The sequence below is a fragment of the Tursiops truncatus genome, chromosome 1 (genome assembly GCF_011762595.2).
Source record: "Tursiops truncatus isolate mTurTru1 chromosome 1, mTurTru1.mat.Y, whole genome shotgun sequence".
NCBI classification, from domain to species: domain Eukaryota; kingdom Metazoa; phylum Chordata; class Mammalia; order Artiodactyla; family Delphinidae; genus Tursiops; species Tursiops truncatus.
In genome coordinates this window covers 108,535,631-108,555,842 of record NC_047034.1, presented here as the reverse complement: position 1 = coordinate 108,555,842, position 20,212 = coordinate 108,535,631, and the positions used below count along the sequence as shown (strand labels likewise).

The 20,212-nt window shown below is 34.9% G+C and overlaps 1 protein-coding gene across 2 annotated transcripts in view; it reads right to left on the bottom strand.

Moving 5' to 3' along the window:
- Nucleotides 1–20,212, bottom strand: part of COL24A1 (collagen type XXIV alpha 1 chain) — a 392,639-nt gene that overhangs the window by 300,039 nt on the left and 72,388 nt on the right. For both annotated transcript variants that reach the window (XM_073787806.1, XM_073787804.1), the window contains 5 exons: nucleotides 18,287–18,331; nucleotides 13,679–13,732; nucleotides 12,601–12,645; nucleotides 6,448–6,501; nucleotides 2,223–2,267 (listed from right to left, as the gene is read on the bottom strand). In XM_073787806.1, the coding sequence (XP_073643907.1) occupies nucleotides 2,223–2,267; nucleotides 6,448–6,501; nucleotides 12,601–12,645; nucleotides 13,679–13,732; nucleotides 18,287–18,331 (243 nt within the window). The remainder of the gene's footprint in view (nucleotides 1–2,222; nucleotides 2,268–6,447; nucleotides 6,502–12,600; nucleotides 12,646–13,678; nucleotides 13,733–18,286; nucleotides 18,332–20,212) is intronic.

Below are 20,212 nucleotides of genomic sequence, written 5' to 3'. Positions count from 1 at the left end.
AGGTATTTCACCAAAGAAGACATACAGATGGCCACGAGGCACATGAAAAGATGCTCAACATCACTCATTATTAGAGAAATGCAAATCAAAACTACAGTGAGGGGGCTTCCCTGGTGGCGCAGTGGTTGAGAGTCCACCTGCCGGTGCAGGGGATATGGGTGTGTGCCCCAGTCCAGGAGGATCCCACATGCCGTGGAGCGGCTGGGCCTGTGGGCCATGACCACTGGGCCTGCGTGTCTGGAGCCTGTGCTCCACAACGGGAGAGGTCACGGCAGTGAGAGGCCCGCGTACCATAAAAAAAGAAAAAAAAACTACAATGAGGTATCACCTCACACCAGTCAAAATGGCCATCATCAAAAAATCTACAAACAATAAATGCTGGAGAGGGTGTGGAGAAAAGGGAACCCTCTTGCACTGTTGGTGGGAATGTAAATTGATACAGCCTCTATGAAGAACAGTACAGAGGTTCCTTAAAGAACTAAAACTAGAACTACCATATGACCCAGTAATCCCATTACTGGGCCTATACCCTGAAAAAACCATAATTCAAAAGGACACATGCACCCCAACGTTCGTTGCAGCACTATTTACAATAGCCAGGACATGGAAACAACCTAAATGTCCAACGACAGATGAATGGATAAAGAAGATGTGGTACGTGCATACAATGGAATATTACTCAGCCATAAAAAGGAACGAAATTAGGTCATCTGTAGAGATGTGGATGGACCTAGAATCTGTCATACAGAGTGAAGTAAGCCAGAAAGAGAAAAACAAATATAGTATATTAACACATATATGTGGAATCTAGAAAAATGGTACAGATGAACCTATTTGCAGGGAAGTAATAGAGATGTAGACATAGAGAATGAACATGTGGACACAGGGGGGGAATGGAGAGGATGGGACAAATTAGGAAATTAGGATTGACATATATACACTACCATGGGTCAAACAGCTAGTGGGAACATGCTATAAAGCACAAGAAGCTCTGCTCAGTGCTCTGTGATGACCTGGATGGGTGGGATTGGGGGTGGGGGGTGGGAGGGAGGTCCAAGATGGAGAGGATACAGGTATACATATAGCTGATTCACTTCATTGTAAGGCAGAAACTAACACAACATTGTAAAGCAATTATACTCCAATAAAAAAAAAATAAGTTTACCACATTTTGGCCATATGTCATGAAAACATAAATCATGTTCTTCTAAGTAGTGTGAGGTAGAAGACAGACAGCAGAAATATCTACGTAGTAAGGAGAAGGATCTTGGATTCACATTCAAAGGAGCTGGGCTCAATTCTTTATCACTTTTAACTATGGGATTCTGAGCAAGTATTTTTATGTCACTGAGCCTCGTTCTCCTCACCCGTATAATAGTGCCATTGTCCTATTCTATCTTCAAGAAATATTGCAAAGCTCAAAGAATAAAATGCTTTAAAAGGATATGAATATTCTGGTGAGATCTGTAATCCTTTAGTATTATAATCAGGATTTTAATTATACACACCAAAGTTTTAGAAAAGCTGTTATTAAAGACAATTTTCTTCCTCACAGAGTAGAGAGCAGAGTATAGCACAGAATGTCTTACCCTAATAAATATCTTTGAATTGTAATAAAAAACAGCACAAGTGAAAAGCAGGTGGCTAATTAGCTATACTAACACAGCCAGGATAACCCGAGGATGCTTTTTCTGAACTACAGTTTTCTCATTTGTTAAATAATGGGGGTATTAGATAATGTCAAAATTTCCTCCCATCTCTGAAATTATTATATTATCTGGAAGAATTCACTTTACTTGATTTTTTTTTTAACATGAAAATATAAGAAACTAGTTTCTGAGCTAACATCTGAAGCAGGCATTTTAAAAACCTCTAAAACATGAGGGTGAATAGTGCTATCATTAGTGTTTTAAATTGTTCATGTATTTCCTGTGACATTTTAATTTTAGCACCTTGTCATGGGGATAAAGGTCTCTTCCACTGGTATATTAAGTGGTTTAGAACTGTTACATTTCGAGTTATTTTTTAATCTAAATACTCCTTCACGTTCTCAGGTATTACTGGATAGGCTGTTAAAGTGGCAAATTTTAAACTCTGTTGAATGAGATGGATTGTGGATAACAAGAACAACAACTACATTCGTAGTCTAACAGGTGAGAAATATGCATATAATTAGATTATACTCCTCTAAACCGTACCTCATAAAACAAGAATCAAATTACCTGTCTTCCCTTAAGACCCCTCTTTCCACGGATCCCAGGAGCACCCTAGAATGTGAAAAAGTCAAAAGTAAATATTTGTTCCCTTCTTCGATTGGGTTGCTTGGTTTTTTGATATTGAGTTGTATAAGCTATTTATATACTTTGGATATTAACTCCCTGTCAGTCATATTATTTGCAAATATTTTCTCCCATTCAGTAGGTTGTTTTTTTGTTTTGTTGATGGTTTCCTTTACTGTGCAAAATTTTTTAAGTTTAATTAGGTCCCATTCATTTATTTTGGCTTTTATTTCTTTTGCCTTAGGAGACAGATCTAAAAAAACATTTTATTTTTGGATCTGTGATTTATGGCAAAGAGTGTTCTGCTTATGTTCTCTTCTAAGAGTTTTATAGTTTCAGATCTTACTTTTAGGTCTTTAATCCATTTTGAGTTTATTTTTGTATATGGTGTGAGGAAATGTTCTAATGTTCTTTCACATGTAGCTGTCCAGTTTTCCCAGCATCCAAAGAAGACATACAGTGGGCTACCAGGCACATGAAAAGACGCTTTATACTGCTAATTATTAGAGAAATTCAAGTCAAAACCACATGAGATATCACCTCACACCTGTCAGAATGGCTGTCATCAAAAAGAACACAAATAACAAATGTTGGCGAGGATGTGGAGAAAATGGAACCCTCCTACACTGTTGGTGGGAATGTAAATTGGTGCAGCCACTATGGAAAACAGTATTGGTGTTCCTCAAAATAGAACTACCATATGATTCAGCAACTTCACACCTGGGTAAATATCTGGGAAAAATGAAAACACTAATTTGAAAAGACTCAGGCACCCTGATGTTCATAGCAGCACTATTTACAATAGCCAAGATATGGAAAGCAACCCTAGGGTCCATCAACAGATGAATGGATAAATATATCCATACATGTGTATATATATATACACACACACATGGATATATGTGCTTGTGTATACACACACACACACATATACACATACACACAATGGAGTATTACATGCCCATAAAAAATGAAATTCTGACATTTGCAGCAATGTGGATGGATCTAGAGAATATTATGCTTAGTGAAGTAAGTCAGAGAAAGACAAATACTGTGTGATAATTCCACTTATATGTGGAATCTAAAAAATGAAACACACAAATATATATGGCAAAACAGAAACAGACTCACAGATACAGAAAACAAACTAGTGGTTATCAGTGGGGAGAGGGAAGGATTGAGGGGCAAGATAGGGGTATGGGATTAAGAGATACAATTTACTATGTTTAAAATAGATAAGCAACAGGGATATATATTCAACAGCACAGGGAATTATAGCCATTATCTTTTAATAACCTTTAATGGAGTATAATCTATTAAAATACTGAATCAAGATGCTGTGTACCTAAAATTAATATAATATTGTAAATCAACTATACTTCAAAAAAGTAAATATTTGTTGAATTAATTAATGAGTTATTTTTTCTCAACCATCAATTTATGAAGTATGCCAAAGGGAAAAATAAGTTATCCTTTAAACTGGTGTGATATTCAGAAAAGCTTCAATGTATTATTTTAACTCAAGTGGCCCCTTTCCTTCTTCATAACAAAAATTCTGATTTTATTCAGAAATCATCCCATCTGTATTTCCAGATGGGATCCTGCCATTCCTCTGGTGATAGTTATTTGTCCAGAGGTGGCATGCAACCAAAGTTGGTACAACCAGACAAACAGGAAGTCTTATTTTCTGTACCGAACAGACAATTACCTCCTCTCTGTCTCCCTGTCTCTGGCTGGACATAAACAAAGGTATATTTAGCCCTTGCACTGGGAATCTTGCAATCATATGACAAACCAGCCTTAGGATAAAGCCAGCATTAGTCAAGGCAAAGCAGAGAGAAGGATAATGATATCACTGTGCTCAGGACCATATTGTGCCTAGATCCCACCTAACCTATGGGTTTCTGGTCATAAGAAGCAGCTGTAGGGCATAGTACTTAAGTACTCAGTCTTTGGAGCCAGAATATCTATGTTCAAATCCTGGCTGTGCTCTTATTACCTATATACAGTCTTAGGTAAGTGTGTCTCTCTGTATGCCTCATTTTCTTCATCTATAGTGAGAAAAATAATACTACCTATCTCACTGGGTGTTGTGAGATTAAAGGAGCTAATTCGTATGTAGTATTTGCATAGAGCCTTGCAAATAGATGTAACCATTCAATAAATCATTTGCTGTTATCATTATCATCATTTATTTTAAATTTCCTCATTTTGAAGCCAGTTTGAAATGGGATCTTCTGTCACTTGCAGTCCAAAGTGTACTAACTGATAAAATCCCTTGAGACTTATAATCACTTTTATAAGTCTTAGGGACTAAGAAATATGTCAGAACCATGTAGGTTGGGGTTTTTGTATATACAGACAAGTTAGCAGATATCAATGGTTAAAGTAATCCATTTACTTTAATTCAACAGTGTTTAATAAATATTCATCTAATATTCTCTATTGAAAAAAGAGTTCGAAGATGAGCAATATGACTCATTTCATGAGGATTTCATGCATCTTTACATAATATAGCCAAGCATTTAAGAAAAATATTTGTTTTCTAAAACTTTAGTAGCTTCAGTAAATCTCAGCAGAAAACCTAAGGATAGTGCAGATAGAATCATATAAGAACTTTTTCATATATACATGCATGTGTATATTATTGACTTCCAGAAAGAACTTTTTCTTCCCATTTGTTTTCAGGAGTGATTAGAACATTATTTTCTTTGGCTTTTCTCTACTTAAATATTTCGTAACATAATAAGACCACCCAGTTAGCTATACCATTCATGGTTTTAGTGAGAATTTTGAAGTAGCCTAATAATATTAGGACATGGTACCTATAATAGGCAGAATATCACAAAAGGGTCTTATATTGATGATTTGAGACAATCTTGATATATTCATATAAACTAGTCAAAATTACTGAGTATGATTATAGGCATTGTGCCTATTGATAGTCAGTGCCACAGGGATCCTTGAATTCAAGATGATGACATTTTGCAAGGACATATAACTTTCGTTTATTTATTACATCAATTACTAGAAATAACTTCATTCCAACAGGTCAGGGAAGGATTGTATCATAAGCAGCACAGTCATTAACAATGTAAACTATATATACTCCTTTGGGTCTATAAGAAGCAGTTCAATTCTTTGCATGATAGATTGGAAACATCATCTGTAGGTCTGCTGTATTACATAGCAGTTAAGTGGCTTAGTTGTAGGATCACACTGAAGATATTGTTTGCAAGTGAAAGAAATGACCTGTGTGCTCACCACAGGAATATCTTCACCTCGTCTCACCAAAGACAACTAAACATTTTGATTGTCATTACAGCACATGTAAACTCTGAATGTTTCTTCTCTGTGGAGGCATTCACAAGTAACTACAAGAAAATGTGATTTAATTCACTCACTCAAAAAACTATACATTTGAAATATTCATCTAGCAAAGAATGATCTGATTTATTTTCATTTGCAAAAATCAGTTTCCAGATATGAAAAAAAATTTGCCCAAACAGCACTTGTATAATAATAGAGTTAAATGCTAAATTCGGAATATGATTGTTTTCAAACCTGAGAAGATGCTAATATTGTTTGATTCTACTTTTTAAAAAATTAATATTGACAGTGTAGATGAAGAAATGCAGCTAGAAATCACTGAACTGCATATGGCACTGAAAATTAGATATGACGAAGTTGGAATGCCAGAACTCTGTATGTATCTTCGTTAATTTTTATAAGTATAACAAAATATTTGGCAAAGATTCTACTTTATTCACAAGTACCTACATTTATGAACAGCTATCTTCCACTATTAAACAAAAAAATATATCTTTTGAAGTTGATTTATTACACATTGCATTGTAAAATACAAGCCCTGCCAAGAGTTTCTACTCAAATTAAAGATCAATTACAAAATAAAATGTTCATAATTAGATAATATCAATTTGTGTTTTTTAAAAGTTAAATTTAAAGTTGCTAACCATAAATATTTATATCACCTCACTTACCTAAAACACAATTCAGTAAAATTTAAGAGAGTTTAATTATAATTCTGGTAGGTGACTTTTCTTAAAGCTGGCTTGTTTCACTGCCCGCCATCTGGGTTTATGAGCCCTGTTATACTTTATCCTAAGTATATCACGTTAGAAATAATATTTGAAGGAAATAGACTTACTCTTTCTCCTTCAGGTCCCAGTTGTCCTACTTCTCCAGGAGAGCCAATGAAACCCTTAAAGTAAGCAAATAATCTTTGTATTATCTCACTTAAATATTCACCCTGTAAATAATTCTAAATAGAGATACTTAAAATTTATTCCTAGTAATATGAAATTATAAGGTATAACAGTTTGGATAATCTTGTGTCTTTTCTTCTAGAAATTACAGTTCAATCTTTTCATTAAAAAAAAAAAGTAGGAAATGTAACTTAAGGCATAGTGGCTAATAAAAATCAACAAGCCCAAATTCTTTTCTACATTGAATATTACAAAGGGCAGAAGACACAGATATACAATTAACTAAATTGTAAGGCAGAATGGAGGTATCCAAGAAAAAGAAGTATGGAGGAGGAAGAGATTCATTCCAATGTGGCAGGAGGTAAAAGCAGTCAGAGGAGGTTTCAAAGGAGACTGGCACTTGAGATAGGCCTGTGGAGTAGATAGAGTCTTGATAAGCAGAGGATGGAGAAAGAACGCTCCAACCAGCACTACAGTAAGCAGAGACAAGATAGAGAGGACTCAGGGAGCGTTTGTAAATGGTTAACTGACAGTTTCTTACATGTAAGATGCTTTGGAGAGAAGCAGACCCATTGTGCCCTCAGGGAGATTCCAATAGGTCTGAGAAACAAGGAGTAAAATAACAATTGAAGCTACTTTATACTACTATACTTTAGTTAGATCTCACCTGTGGCAAATAATAACCTGTTTCATCAATTTAATAAAGTGTATAGTAGTTTAGAGAATGGACTAAGGAGAGCCTTAAATTTCAGACTAAGAATTTTAGACTTTATAGTTTAGATAAGAAGCTACTGGACTTTGGGGGAGTGTGGTAGTGCCCTGATGTTAAATTAAGCTGTTTTTCTAAAATATTAATCTGTGGACAGGATACAGAATACACCCAAGACAGGAAACACTGAATGTAGGAAAATGTGTTAGAATGCAGTTTCAATGGTCCAAATTTGAAGGAATATGAGTCTGGGTCACTCATTCACAAAACATCATTTTAGTGCCCACTGTGTGCCAAGAATTGGAATTATAAAAATGAATATGAAAATCAGTGCCCTCAAGAAGTTCATAGTTTATTAGGAAAAAGAGTCATACAATTGTAATATCATAAGATAATTGTGACATGATTAGGTGATGTGATAAATACAAGATATAGAAGCTTTGAAGGCAGGATGACCAACTTTGCCTAGAGGGACGATTTAGGAAAGTTTTACAGAGGAGGCAACATTTAAGCTGAGTCTTGAAGGAAAGGAAAGGCATTTTATGCAGGGCTAACAATGTGTCATCAATCAATCAATCAATCAAAATAAAATGACATGGCATTTTCATAGAATTGCAAATAGTTCTGTGTGATTGGTAGGCAAGAGTGGAGGTTGGAAAGGCAACAGTGGCTACATCATGAAAAGTCTTTTATGTGATGATGGCAAGTTTGGGATTTATACTGAGCATTCAAAAAAATTTAGACAGAGTTTTGATATAATCAAATTTGCAGTTTATAGAATTCATTTGGATTACAGTGGTTCAAATGGTCTTTGTATCTATCTCTAGGATTGAGGCAAAGATGATTCTAAGGTTTATACTGGACTGATAAGCAAATGGTAACCACTGATAGAAATATGGAAAACAAATAGGAAAGCTAATAGTTTAGTAGAAAGAGGATGAGTTCTGTTAGTCATTTTGAGATTGCGGTGATGAGGCATTTAAATTTAATTATCTTGGCAAGGAAGTGGAGATGTGGGACTCAAAGAAAGAGCTCATAGAGTGATGTAAGATTTGAAGGGCAGATGGGTCAGAAGACTTAAGGGTAGAATAGAGCTCTTAGGAGGAAACAAAGAGAAATTTCCCTGAACCACTGAGAGGCTGAACTGGATGGAGATGGGAGAAGAAAAATGGTTTTATGAACACAGAGGAAACCCAAGGTATAAAAGAACTTGAAGAAGAGATACAGGAGGCCATTTTGACTAAATTCGAAATAAAGTCTACTTATTTTGACTTAGAGAATGGGTGCCTTTTCAGAGTAAATTTTTCCATAATAGTATACATTAAGAAAGAACTCAGGTTTTAAAAAAGTAAATGTCATTTGTACACCTAGAACAGCATTATTCACAATAGCCAAAAGGTGGAAGCAACCCAAATGTTCAACAGATGAAAAGACAAACAAATGTGGCATATACATACAATGGAATATTATTCATATTCCATTGAATATGAATTCCACTGAAAAAGTAAGGATATCTTGACGCATTCCACAAGGTGGATGAATCTCAAAGACAATATGCTAAGTGAAATAAGCCAGTCATAAAAGGATAGATATTATATGATTCCACTTAAATGAAGTACATAGAGTAGTCAAACTCATAGAGACAGAAAGTTGAATGGTTGCCAGGAGCTGGGGGGAAGGGAGAATGGGGAGTTACTGTTCAATAGATATAAAGTTTCAGTTTGGAAAGATGAAAAAGCTCTGGAGATGGACGGTGGTGATGGCTGCACTGCAATGTGAATGTACTTATTGCCTCCCGCTATGGACTGAATGTTTATGCCCCCTCAAAATTCATACATTGAAGCCTAATCCCCAAGACGATGGTATTTGGAGGTGGGACCTTTGGGAGGGAATTAGATCATGAGAGTAGAGCCCTCATGAATGGGATTACTGCCCTTCTAAAAAGAGATATGAAAGAAATATGATTGCTCTCTCTGCCACATAAGGATACAGCAAGAAGGCAGCGGTCTACAAGCCATGAGGTGGGCCCCCATGAAACACTGGATCTGCCTTCCCAGACTGAAGAACTGTGACATATAAATGTTTGTTGTTTAAATCACCCATCTATGGTAATTTTTATTATAGCAGCCTGAACTATGACGCCAGTGAACTTACCTTTAAAAATAATTAAAATGGTGAATTTTATATTAAATATGTATTACCACAATATTTTTTTTAAAAGTAAGTGTCTCAGGAATCATTTCCAAGTTTCCTGGAATAAGAACCATGGGAAGCATTTAGTTCCTGAGGGTGAAAGCTAGTTGGGTGTTGCCATAGTAAGACAAGCACTTTTCTTTGACAAGGAAAAACACCTTTAAAATTCCTATGTTCTACAGAGTGTATGAATGAATAAGCAAAAAATAAAATAAAAGAGAAAAATAGTTTCCTTCTAATTAACTTTAATGATAAAACATCTATAATTTGTTTGCTTGAAAGCCAAGCATCTGAAGGATGGGGAAGGTTTCTTTTAAAATGAAGCATCCAAAAGTATTTCTGATACCAAAACATTTACGATTATGATGACAAGCTACAGGTACTTTCAGAAATATCAACTACAGGTGGCCTCAAGTTTAAAAACAGTTAACTTTTGTTTTAATATACACAACTGGAGTTTTGCTTATAAATAAAAAGAACAAACACCCTAACTGATGTACACTTCTCAGTAAACTAAATACTCAACTGAAAACTCAGGAGCTAAACCTCTACTCAACAAAGTATGCACAGAGTACTAGCACAACATTTTACAAGTAAAGATATAGGCTCCAGACGCGCAGGCTCAGCGGCCATGGCTCACGGGCCCAGCTGCTCCACAGCATGTGGGATCTTCCCGGACTGGGGCACGAACCCGTGTCCCCTGCATTGGCAGGCGGACTCTCAACCACCGCGCCACCAGGGAAGCCCACAAGTAAAGATTTTAAAGGGAACAATGCTATGAGTAATTATGTAGGTGTTTCATAAAGGTTTTTTGATAATGATTATGCTGATTCTAACAGAAATAAAATGTCAGCTGCATCCACCAAAGAAATCATATGGGGTTGTGGTCATTCTCAAAACACTACCACTAAATTGCAGTTTAGTATGTAATGAAACAAGGAACATAAAAAATAATAAGGAACTTCCCTGGCGGTCCAGCAGTTAAGATTCCACACTTCCAATGCAGTGGACTCGGGTTTGATCCCTGGTCAGGGAAGTAAGATCCCACATGCCACACAGCCAAAAAATTTAAAAAAAAAGATTAAACAAAAAGCACATATGTGTTTGCTTTTTTGGACTGAAGGTTGTATATCCAGGTAGAGGCAATTTTGTGTCACCAGCAGGGCCACTAAAAGGTCGGGGGAGGCCTACATACTTCTACTTTTTGAGCCACCTAGCACGTTATTACACAAAGAAACACCAAAGGAGGGTTACAAAATGATTTATTTTAAACATTTACATTTTTAAAATAATTATCTTAACACCAAAAAATGCAGTCAAACAGTGGAGCCAGTCAAAAGGTAATTTATCATGATTTATAAAAATATTAATTCATATTGTATAGCATGTGGTATAGACCAGTAACAGGACCCAAATTAAATGAAAAACATAATCCTGTCAGTGTGATTTTATGATTTTTGTCTTTTTAACCATATTTGGAGTTAATGTCTAAAGTCTACATTTGAGACTCTTTGTGAATATGAAACCTAGAGAAGTGACTCTTCTGACTCTTCCCTCACTCCCAAAGGAAAATTAAAGGATTAAATCAATTAAATTAGTCAGAAAAGGATTAGATTTGGTTTTTTTAATGCTTTTATGAAGTCGGCCATCAAAACCTAAAGAAACTTAAAAAGGGTTACAACCTACACTATAACTGTCAGTACAAATGGGGGAAAAAAGCAACAAAAGGATGTATAATATAGTACAAAAATGATATAAAGAAGAATTAGAAAAGTTATAGGAATCACTGAAGCAAGATGAGAAAATGTAGTAAGAGAAAACTGCACAGTGCCAAGTAACAGGTCTAGGAGTTTAGCTCACATGCAGAAGAAACTCCCAAATTCTAATAATAATGATAAAATCTGCATAGAAAGTGCATGCCATGTGCTAGGCACTGTGCCTTAAGAATATTAATTAAGCTCAGGTAGTTGTCATAACCACCTAAAGGTAGGTTTCATTATCACCTTTTAATAAGGTAAGAAAAATGAGGCACAGAAGGGTTGAACGACATCTAAGGTCACAAAGCTAGTAAACAAGGGGTTAAGAAAAAAAAGAAAAAAAAGCGGTCCTTGTTGAGCTCCAAAGCCCATGTTCTTTGTCCACTAATCTCTTCTTGCTTTCCAAATCCAAGTCCATATGTGCTTTCGGTGCAGTTTCTAATAAAGAATACATGACCTTTCCCCATTATGTTTTCACTTAATGCAAGGGTGGAGACAGCATGGGATACTAAAACAGTACAGAGCTGAAGGTGAGAAAACGCTGGTTTGAGTTCTGCTATGACTTTGTGAAATCATGTCGGTTCCATAGCTTACTGTTTTCTCATCTGTAAGATGGAGACAATACACGTGTTCTGCTACTTCATAGGATTGATAGCAAAAGAAATATGAAGTATTTGAACATGTTTAAGAATTTTTTTTAAAAATTAAGGCATCATTATAGTACATACTGTCTAAATACTTTTTGTTTTCCTTATTTCAAAAAGGTATTTAAGATAATATAAGGCAGATGTAGATTCCAGAAAATAACTGGCTTTAAAAATAGAGAATTTAAAAAAAAATGTTAGTTTACTAATTTTTCCTAGAACCAGCTTTGATTTTAATTTGTGGCACACAACATAACACATCACAGTAATTTTTTTTGTTTTACTCCCTTAATGATTAAAAGTGGCTAACAACTTCTTTAACGGTTGGAAGTGCAATGGTATATGCTTGAATGTGATAAGCCTATTTCTTTCTCTGCAGATATTTCTTTACTCCAGATAGTTTTTGTATTATTATCTCAGCCTTGAGTGCGAATTTTTTGCCTCTTCATATTTCTTTCATCATTATTTCTTAGGTCTATACACGTCCACACATAAATAATACTACAAATGCTTAAAGTGCGTATTTTCAACATACCAGACGTTTTGCTAGGAGCTAGCAAAATAAATGATGTAGATGTAGGAGCTATCAAAGAATGATGTAAAACCTACCACCATAAGACTGCTCTCTATGGTCTTAAGAGTGAAAATATCTATTTAATAAGTGTGTTTCTTTCCAGGCTAAACCTGCATTACATTCAAAGTTTCTATGGAAGTGTGAAAATAAGTATTTTGTACACTTCATTCTACTCATATGCAAGCATACTTAACAAAATGATGAAAATGCTTACTTACTCGTCCACCTTCAGGTCCTGGATTACCTTCTGGTCCAGCTAAACCCTAGTGTGAATAAAAGGCATCATCATACTACAGTACTTTTTAAAGAGCTGTAGATAAATAGATTAATAAAAAGGGCACATAAAATGTATCATTTCACAAGTATAAACTTCAGAACTCTGTATACTTAATGAAGACTATATATATTCAAGGAATTTTAGAATTTCAGAACCAAAAGACGCACTGTATATAATCTATAACGAATATATTTTAGATATCTAAATAAAGTAGATTAACACATTGTCAGTAACAAAAATTATTTTTTACGTTATTTCTTCTTGGAAAACTGTGTTCTTTTAAAACACTTCTAATTAATTTATCTAAAATACATTTTAGATATATAAAAAGTATATAAAAAATATAAAAAGATATTTTATATAAATGTAGTTTTCTAGTATGCTAAATGAATAATTAATTTCAAGAGTAAGTAATCAATTCATGAAAGCCTAAGAAAGAAAATTTGTTCTCTTATTAATCCACATGAAGTAGCTAGAGAAAGTTAGAAATTAGAGGGAAATAAATATGAAATGATTAGAATGAATTTTCACAACAGTATACAAAGACTTGAATCCAGTTCAGATAAAAGTATTCAGATAGTGGTATGTGTAGCATTGCCAACTGTGTCCCAAGTGTTTATAGTTGTATTATTAAAAAATGTTGCTTATCATATAGAGTCTTAACTCATACCATTACTTCGTTTTAGTCAGTGGCAGTACTGTAAAATCAGTAGCAGGGCTGTTTTAACATTTTATTAGCACACTGGGCATTTTAACTTAGAAGGTTCCATTGTATATTACTCACATCAAACCTGTTTAAAAATCCTACTCTCATTTTAAGCAAAATTGCCTGCAGTAAAATTTTTGAAGGATTTTTACAATTTTGATATTAGAATTTTTGGAATTATTTTGTTATGAGTAATTCATTATTTAATAAAAGTAAACCAATTATCATTTGAACATTAACTCTTGAAATCAGAACGTACAATGTATTAACCAAGAGGAACATAAAAACAGAAGTTTAAATATAGTTACCTCACCTGCCTGCCAGGGTAACCACGTGAACCAATATTACCAGTGAATCCTGGAATCCCCTAAAATGAAAAATAATAAAACAGTACAACAAAGTCAAAAGAAACCCAAGGAAACAAAATTGGTGCATTCATAATACCCAAGTTTGGAAAGAATATTTTTTCCATATAAAAATACTAAGGGTCCTGCACATTGCTTATCTGATTGAAGTCATCTATTTAAAATGAAAATGAGATAAAATTGCTAAATAAAAATAAACACATTACATTAGGGACCTAAATGAGACATTGATTATTAGTAATGATAAATCTAGGGTGGAAAAATCCAGTGATACATAACCTTTAAAAAACATATTAGAGAAAGAGTTGGTACGTTTCATAATAACCAGTATCTTTATGGATTTAACTCCTTCTTGTCTCAGTCATCCTGCAACTCTCCTTAACTATTGGAGCATGGGCTCCAGAAGATAAGTAAATGGATATTAAGTGGTAAATATCTGTATCATGACATAGGTCTATCTAAATATTCACATAGTAACTTTGGATGGGAAATTCATTTTGCACTGACAACTTTGTATGCCTGATTTAAAACAAGGATTGCTCAAGGAAGGCTGATATATGGAGTCTCAAAGGCATAAGAAAGGAAACTTGCTGCAGAACTGTGTGGAAAAGTGAGAAGAAATACCTCCACTTGCTGTTACCTTCTTCCATTGATATATGATTCATTCATTCATTCATTCAGTTTATTCAAAGTTTAGGTCTGTTAAATTTTGTGAACCAAGGAAATACCAGAAGAATATGTGTTGAGCTGTCTTTACTTAACCACAAATGGTGACAGCAGTGATAAATTTCATAGATTCTTTAATATGTAAAATTCATTTCCGGTTTGTTGTTTGGAAAAGAGATAATAAAAGACACTAGCTCTTTTGCCCCTCTGATCTGAAGTATACAGAAGAGTGTTACCTCCAGTTTAACAATAGAAATACTTTGAAATTCCTAAAATTTGGAAAATCTAGAGAAAAAACAGACCAAGAAAAAGGCAAATGGAGCATCACAGTGGAAAGTTTTTACCCTCCCATTCCATTAGACTTGTAGGCTCCTAATTTGTCCTTCTCTCCACTTTTCTCAGAATCCATCTCTCAGTTTTGTTTTCTCTCATTTCTCCCTGTTGTCTCCCACTTCCTTCCCTTGCTCCAACAATTATCATTTACTTAGCACTTTTTCTTTTTTTTTTTGGCGGCACGCGGGCCTCTCACCATTGTGGCCTCTCCCGTCACGGAGCACTGGCTCCGGACTCGCAGGCTCAGCGGCCATGGCTCACGGGCCCAGCTGCTCCGTGGCATGTGGGATCCTCCCGGATTGGGTCATGAACCCGTGTCCCCTGCATCGGCAGGCGGACTCCCAACCACTGCGCCACCAGGGAAGCCCTACTTAGCACTTTTTTATGTGCCAATCCTACGCCACCACTTTACGTCTACTTTACATCTATGAGATAGATACTATTTTCTCCATTTTACATTTGAAGAAACTAAGATACAGAGAAGTTATGAAACCTGCCCAAGATGGCACAGTGAGTAAGTAGAAGAGCCTAGATGTGAACTCAATCTGACAAAAGTTGTCACGTGTGTGTATGCACAAACACACATATATATACATGTGCACACATACATACATATATACATATACATACAGACACCTATACATATATATGGCAATGAACAACTTAACAGAATGTGAATAAACAGTTGTCTTCTGAGAAGTAACAAAAAATTTTCATCTACACATAGAGAGATTATATCCTATAAATTTCAGAAACCATATTTATGTACCTAAGATATTACCTTATTAATATTATATATAATACATATTTTATTCCTATAACAGCATTTATTGAGCACCTATCATGTGCCAAAATTCAAGAATTTTATATGTATTATCTTATTTAATCTGCTCAAACCCTATAAGGTAGATACCATTATCCCTATTTTACAGATGCAAAAAATAAGACATGAAGTATTTGTCACCAGTGGGAAGTCACTCAGCTAGTAAGTAGAAAGCCAGAATTTAAATCAGAAAGTCTAACTCCAGAGACCACCATTCAAGGCTGCCTCCCTAGTATAGGTTTGAAGGGCAAATAACTTAAAGTAGTACTCTAGGGAAAGCCCTCTAATTATGAGACTTGCTTCAGTCTATTTACAACTGCTTCCTTTATTCCCCATCCAATTCTAAAACACACAGGCCTATATCCAGACATCCACAAAACTTTATACTTGGTTATGCCAATAGAAAAGACTGAAATAAATTTAAAAGGCTGTTTTCATTCTGTAGGTTCTGGCTAATGCCAATCACCATCCCTTTCATTAGTTTCCTAGCCAACTTCGGTTAACTGACCTCAATTAAAAAGCAATCTGTTATAAGACATAAATGAAATCTGATTTTGAACGGATTTTCATAGAGGGTGTTAAGATAACATGTAGAGATATAACACATTCCAGCTGCACAGAGAAATACACAAGAGGACACCACTGGATGACTAAATCCTGCTCTACTGGAATAACAGTAAACAAAGTCAACGAGTAAGCTTTCAGCAGTCTTATGTGGCACAAACATATTCTAAGCCAACCACACCCTAAAATCACTTGGACAACCAGAGCAGCTCAAAAGAAACTCAAAACAAAGCACTATACCTCAATTCACTCTGCATTTAAAAAATGGCTCACTTAAATCTGTGGATCGAATGGAGGAATTCAGACACAAAGTTATATCTCTACCCCTGGAAAAATCAGGAATAGTAAACCTGCCCCAATCCCACTTCTCACTCTGAGAATTAAAGCACACGCTCTGAGTCAGTCAGACTTCACTGAGAGTCCCAGCACTGCCAGCATGGGTCCTCCCTATCTCTTAGTTTTTTTCATTAGTAAAATACAATAATAATATCTAGGTCACAGGATTATTGCATAGAGAAAAGAGAACAATGTGTAAAAATATATTTAAAAGCAGGGGTAACTGCAATAATTCTTAGTGTTGTATTAAATGAGTTAACATATGGAAATATTAAATAAATAATTATACTACTTGACCTTCCAGTTAACAGTAGTACAGTTTGGCAACTAATAAAGACTCCGTAATGAAAGCTCTTATTACTAGAGCTTGCCCAGATGATATAATTACTTTCCTAAGTGTTTGCTGGTCAGTTTATAGATATCTACAAATTTTCCAGAAGGGAATGTCTCCTAGCTAATTAGTTACATTCCTCTTAATGTCCACAGTGTTTCCACAGTGAAAATGCAAAATGATTTTAGTTGTTCCTCACAGTTATCACCAATTTTGTCTTTTTACTTCTGGAAATAAATAAAATAGAAAGAACTGATTCCAATAATACATTTTCCAACCTTTAAAACTGATTTCAGACTCTTCTCAAAAGCATACCACCCTCAGAACAATGACACGTATACTAACAGAACTAGGTTATAGAACAGTTGCGAGTAAACTGGTCAGTACTGACAAATGGTCAATTTTTCACTTACTTGTGATGTGTCAGGTTTTCGTCATTGAAATCTACACAGAATTTCTGCCAAAGCAGTATTCTAGGGATTTTTTTTTCCTCCCTGGAAACTAATCCCTCCTGCCCTTCTGATTTTTTTTCCCATAAATGCTCAAATGCTTTTCAGCACTCATATGATCTTCAGGAAACTGAGATTTTACTTGCTACAGATACATATATTGCTTGCCATGACTAGTAATTAGCAATCTTGAAAAATTGTGCCTCAGGGACTGAATAGAGTGTATTGTCCCTCTTACATGAATAAAAGAGAAAACTGGTTTTATTTCTTCATTTATCTTTCCCTCAGGGATAATCCATCACTTTTCTTTCTGGAGCTCCCTTTAGGGTTTCCTGAGGCTCTTTGCTAAATCTCCAATAACGATTTGTCACCTTAGTTAGTATCTAATCTCCTACCCTTTTCACTGATTTATTCATACTGGCCTAGTATATATTCTATTGAAAACAAGAGATATGACTTTATTTCTTCCTATGACATAATGATACATTATTTTATGGTGGGAGAGAGAAGGAATAACATGATCAAAAACTAAATAGTTCCCAAACTATTTTGACTTTTACATATATGTGTATGTGTAGAATGGACAACAAACAGCAGATGTGCCATTCTAATTTGGATTGTTATTAAAATTTATTTGCATTCCTTCATGCAATGGTAGGGAACTAACAGCTGTGGATAGACTTTGGAAAACAGGAAAGCCCCTGAAACGTACAAAAAAATCAGTGCATATATGTGTGTGCATATGAGTGTGTGTGCATGCATGGATAATCTGCGGACAGGATACACAGCATTTATGAGATTCTCACAGTGGTTTATGAGCAACGGAAGTTTAAGACTGCTGGAGCATGTTAGGCAGACAGTGAAAGTCTAAGATATGAAAAAAACCCACAAGATTTAATAATAAATTAGAAGTTTTTCCTGTACTAAACAGAGTAAAAAGCATTAAGAAAAATTGAAAGAGTTACATGGGGGAAAATAATCTCTCAATGGAGTTCCCTACCGTATGTCTTTTTCACTGGAGAAGATGCAAGTCTTATAAAGGAAGAATACTTACTTGTTCACCTCGGAGTCCTGGGAGCCCTGGATGTCCTTTGAGACCCTGCAAGGGTAAAGGTGAAGACATACTATGAAAAGTAACCCCATTTGAGCCAAATAACTAACCACAGTTGTCTTTCATCCCAACTTTTGGTTTTCCCATTAATACAAATGTAATTCCTACTAATCTATTTCTTATTAAGTGTAATCTTTTAAATTTAATAAAAATTTAATTTTTATTAAATAATAAATCCATATTAGTAATTCTTAATTAATTTGGAGTGTAAGTTGAATGATTTGTTATCAACTAAAATGGTTACATAGTATTGAATTTTAAAAAACAGGATCTTTTATAAAAGGCTGGCATCTAGCAATGGATCTGCTAAATTTTGCTTAAGCTTTTTAAAAGTTGGTTTTAGTTCATTAATGCTGAAACAGAATGCCCTCAGGCATAATCTGTTTGTAATTATTGAAAAACTGGCAGTTTCAGGCAGTTTCTCTAATCTAAAACATTGTCATAACATTCTATGAATGAGCGAATAAAAAGAGGCTGCTCACAGGTCCATCTGTCTAAGAAATCAGTAACAAATGTTTTATATCAATCATGCCTCAATAAAAAAAAGAAATTAGTAACAAAAATTTTTCCAAATAAGAACCAAAATCAAATCTTAATTTCTATCACTAACACCCAAAGATATAAAAGAGATAATAACTTTTATCCTCTAGAAAGATATTCTATGAGCGAAAGAAAGGAAGCTAAAAGAAAGGAAAGGAAGAAAGAAATAAAGGACACTTTGGAGCACATTTGTACAGCTCTAATCAACAATCAGTAAATCAACCTGCTGTTTACTAGATTCAGGTGCATATAAAAGAACAAGAAAAAGTTCCTTTTTAAAAGAACCTTTTAGTAAGCAAATCTCAAAAACCTGAAATAAATTATAGTTAGTTTACAAATATCAGAAACTTCAAATTAATGTACTGCAAACTGAAGATAAGTTTTTGGGGTTTTAAGATATAGAGTAACAGAGTGAAAAGAGTCATTCAGGATTAAACCCTATCACGGAGGGTTTATGAACTTGGATTCATGAATTAGAGAAGGAAATGATACTCTGGGACAATGGGGAAATTAGAAGAGGTACCTCTTATTTGAAAAATAAGGAAATGATTTAAGCAGGTTTTGAGGTGATAAACTTAAAACAAAAGTAAATGTTTAAGTAGAGAGGTCTCTTGGGAACCAGAGAGAAGACCAGAAATGTAAGAAGGAAAGTTGGAGACAAAAATTTTTGTGTTACCTGTATATGTAAGCGTATTTGTAACAAGGGAATAACAGAAGAAAAAGCAAGAGGGCAGAGGAAATGCCCTGTCCTCTGCGAGCTCTGTTCTTTCATGATTAGGCTATTAGAGATCAGAGACGTGGCCATGAGAAAGGAGGGGGAAAAAGGAACGAAGGCACAAAGCAATTTCACTGAGCCACTATGTACCAGACATTGCACCAGCCACTTCCAAATACCTCACCTAATTCTATGGCAATCCTATGAAGTAGGTATCTTCCTCATTTTTACAGGTGAGAAAACTGAGCTCTGAGAAATTAAATGATATGACCAAAGTCATGTAGGTAGTAAGGTGGAATCATGTCAGTTTGACAGATTTATCAAGAATTGAGTAACCTGCCCTTCTATTTACTTAATATGCCTATATTTGTCTCAGACTCAAATGCAGGCTGTCCTCATTCTCATCAAATGTTCAAACATTAATTTTAGACAACCAAGACAAATCAACAAAAGGAATTATATATCATAAATCATGGTATTATCAAAGTTACACATTTACCACTTGCATCTTATATACCCACAATTTCACTGAGTTTATATATTTTTTAAGATAGCTAAAGACCAGCCTGATTACAAAATAGAAGACGTACATTGTTCTCAGTTGTCCAAATGTT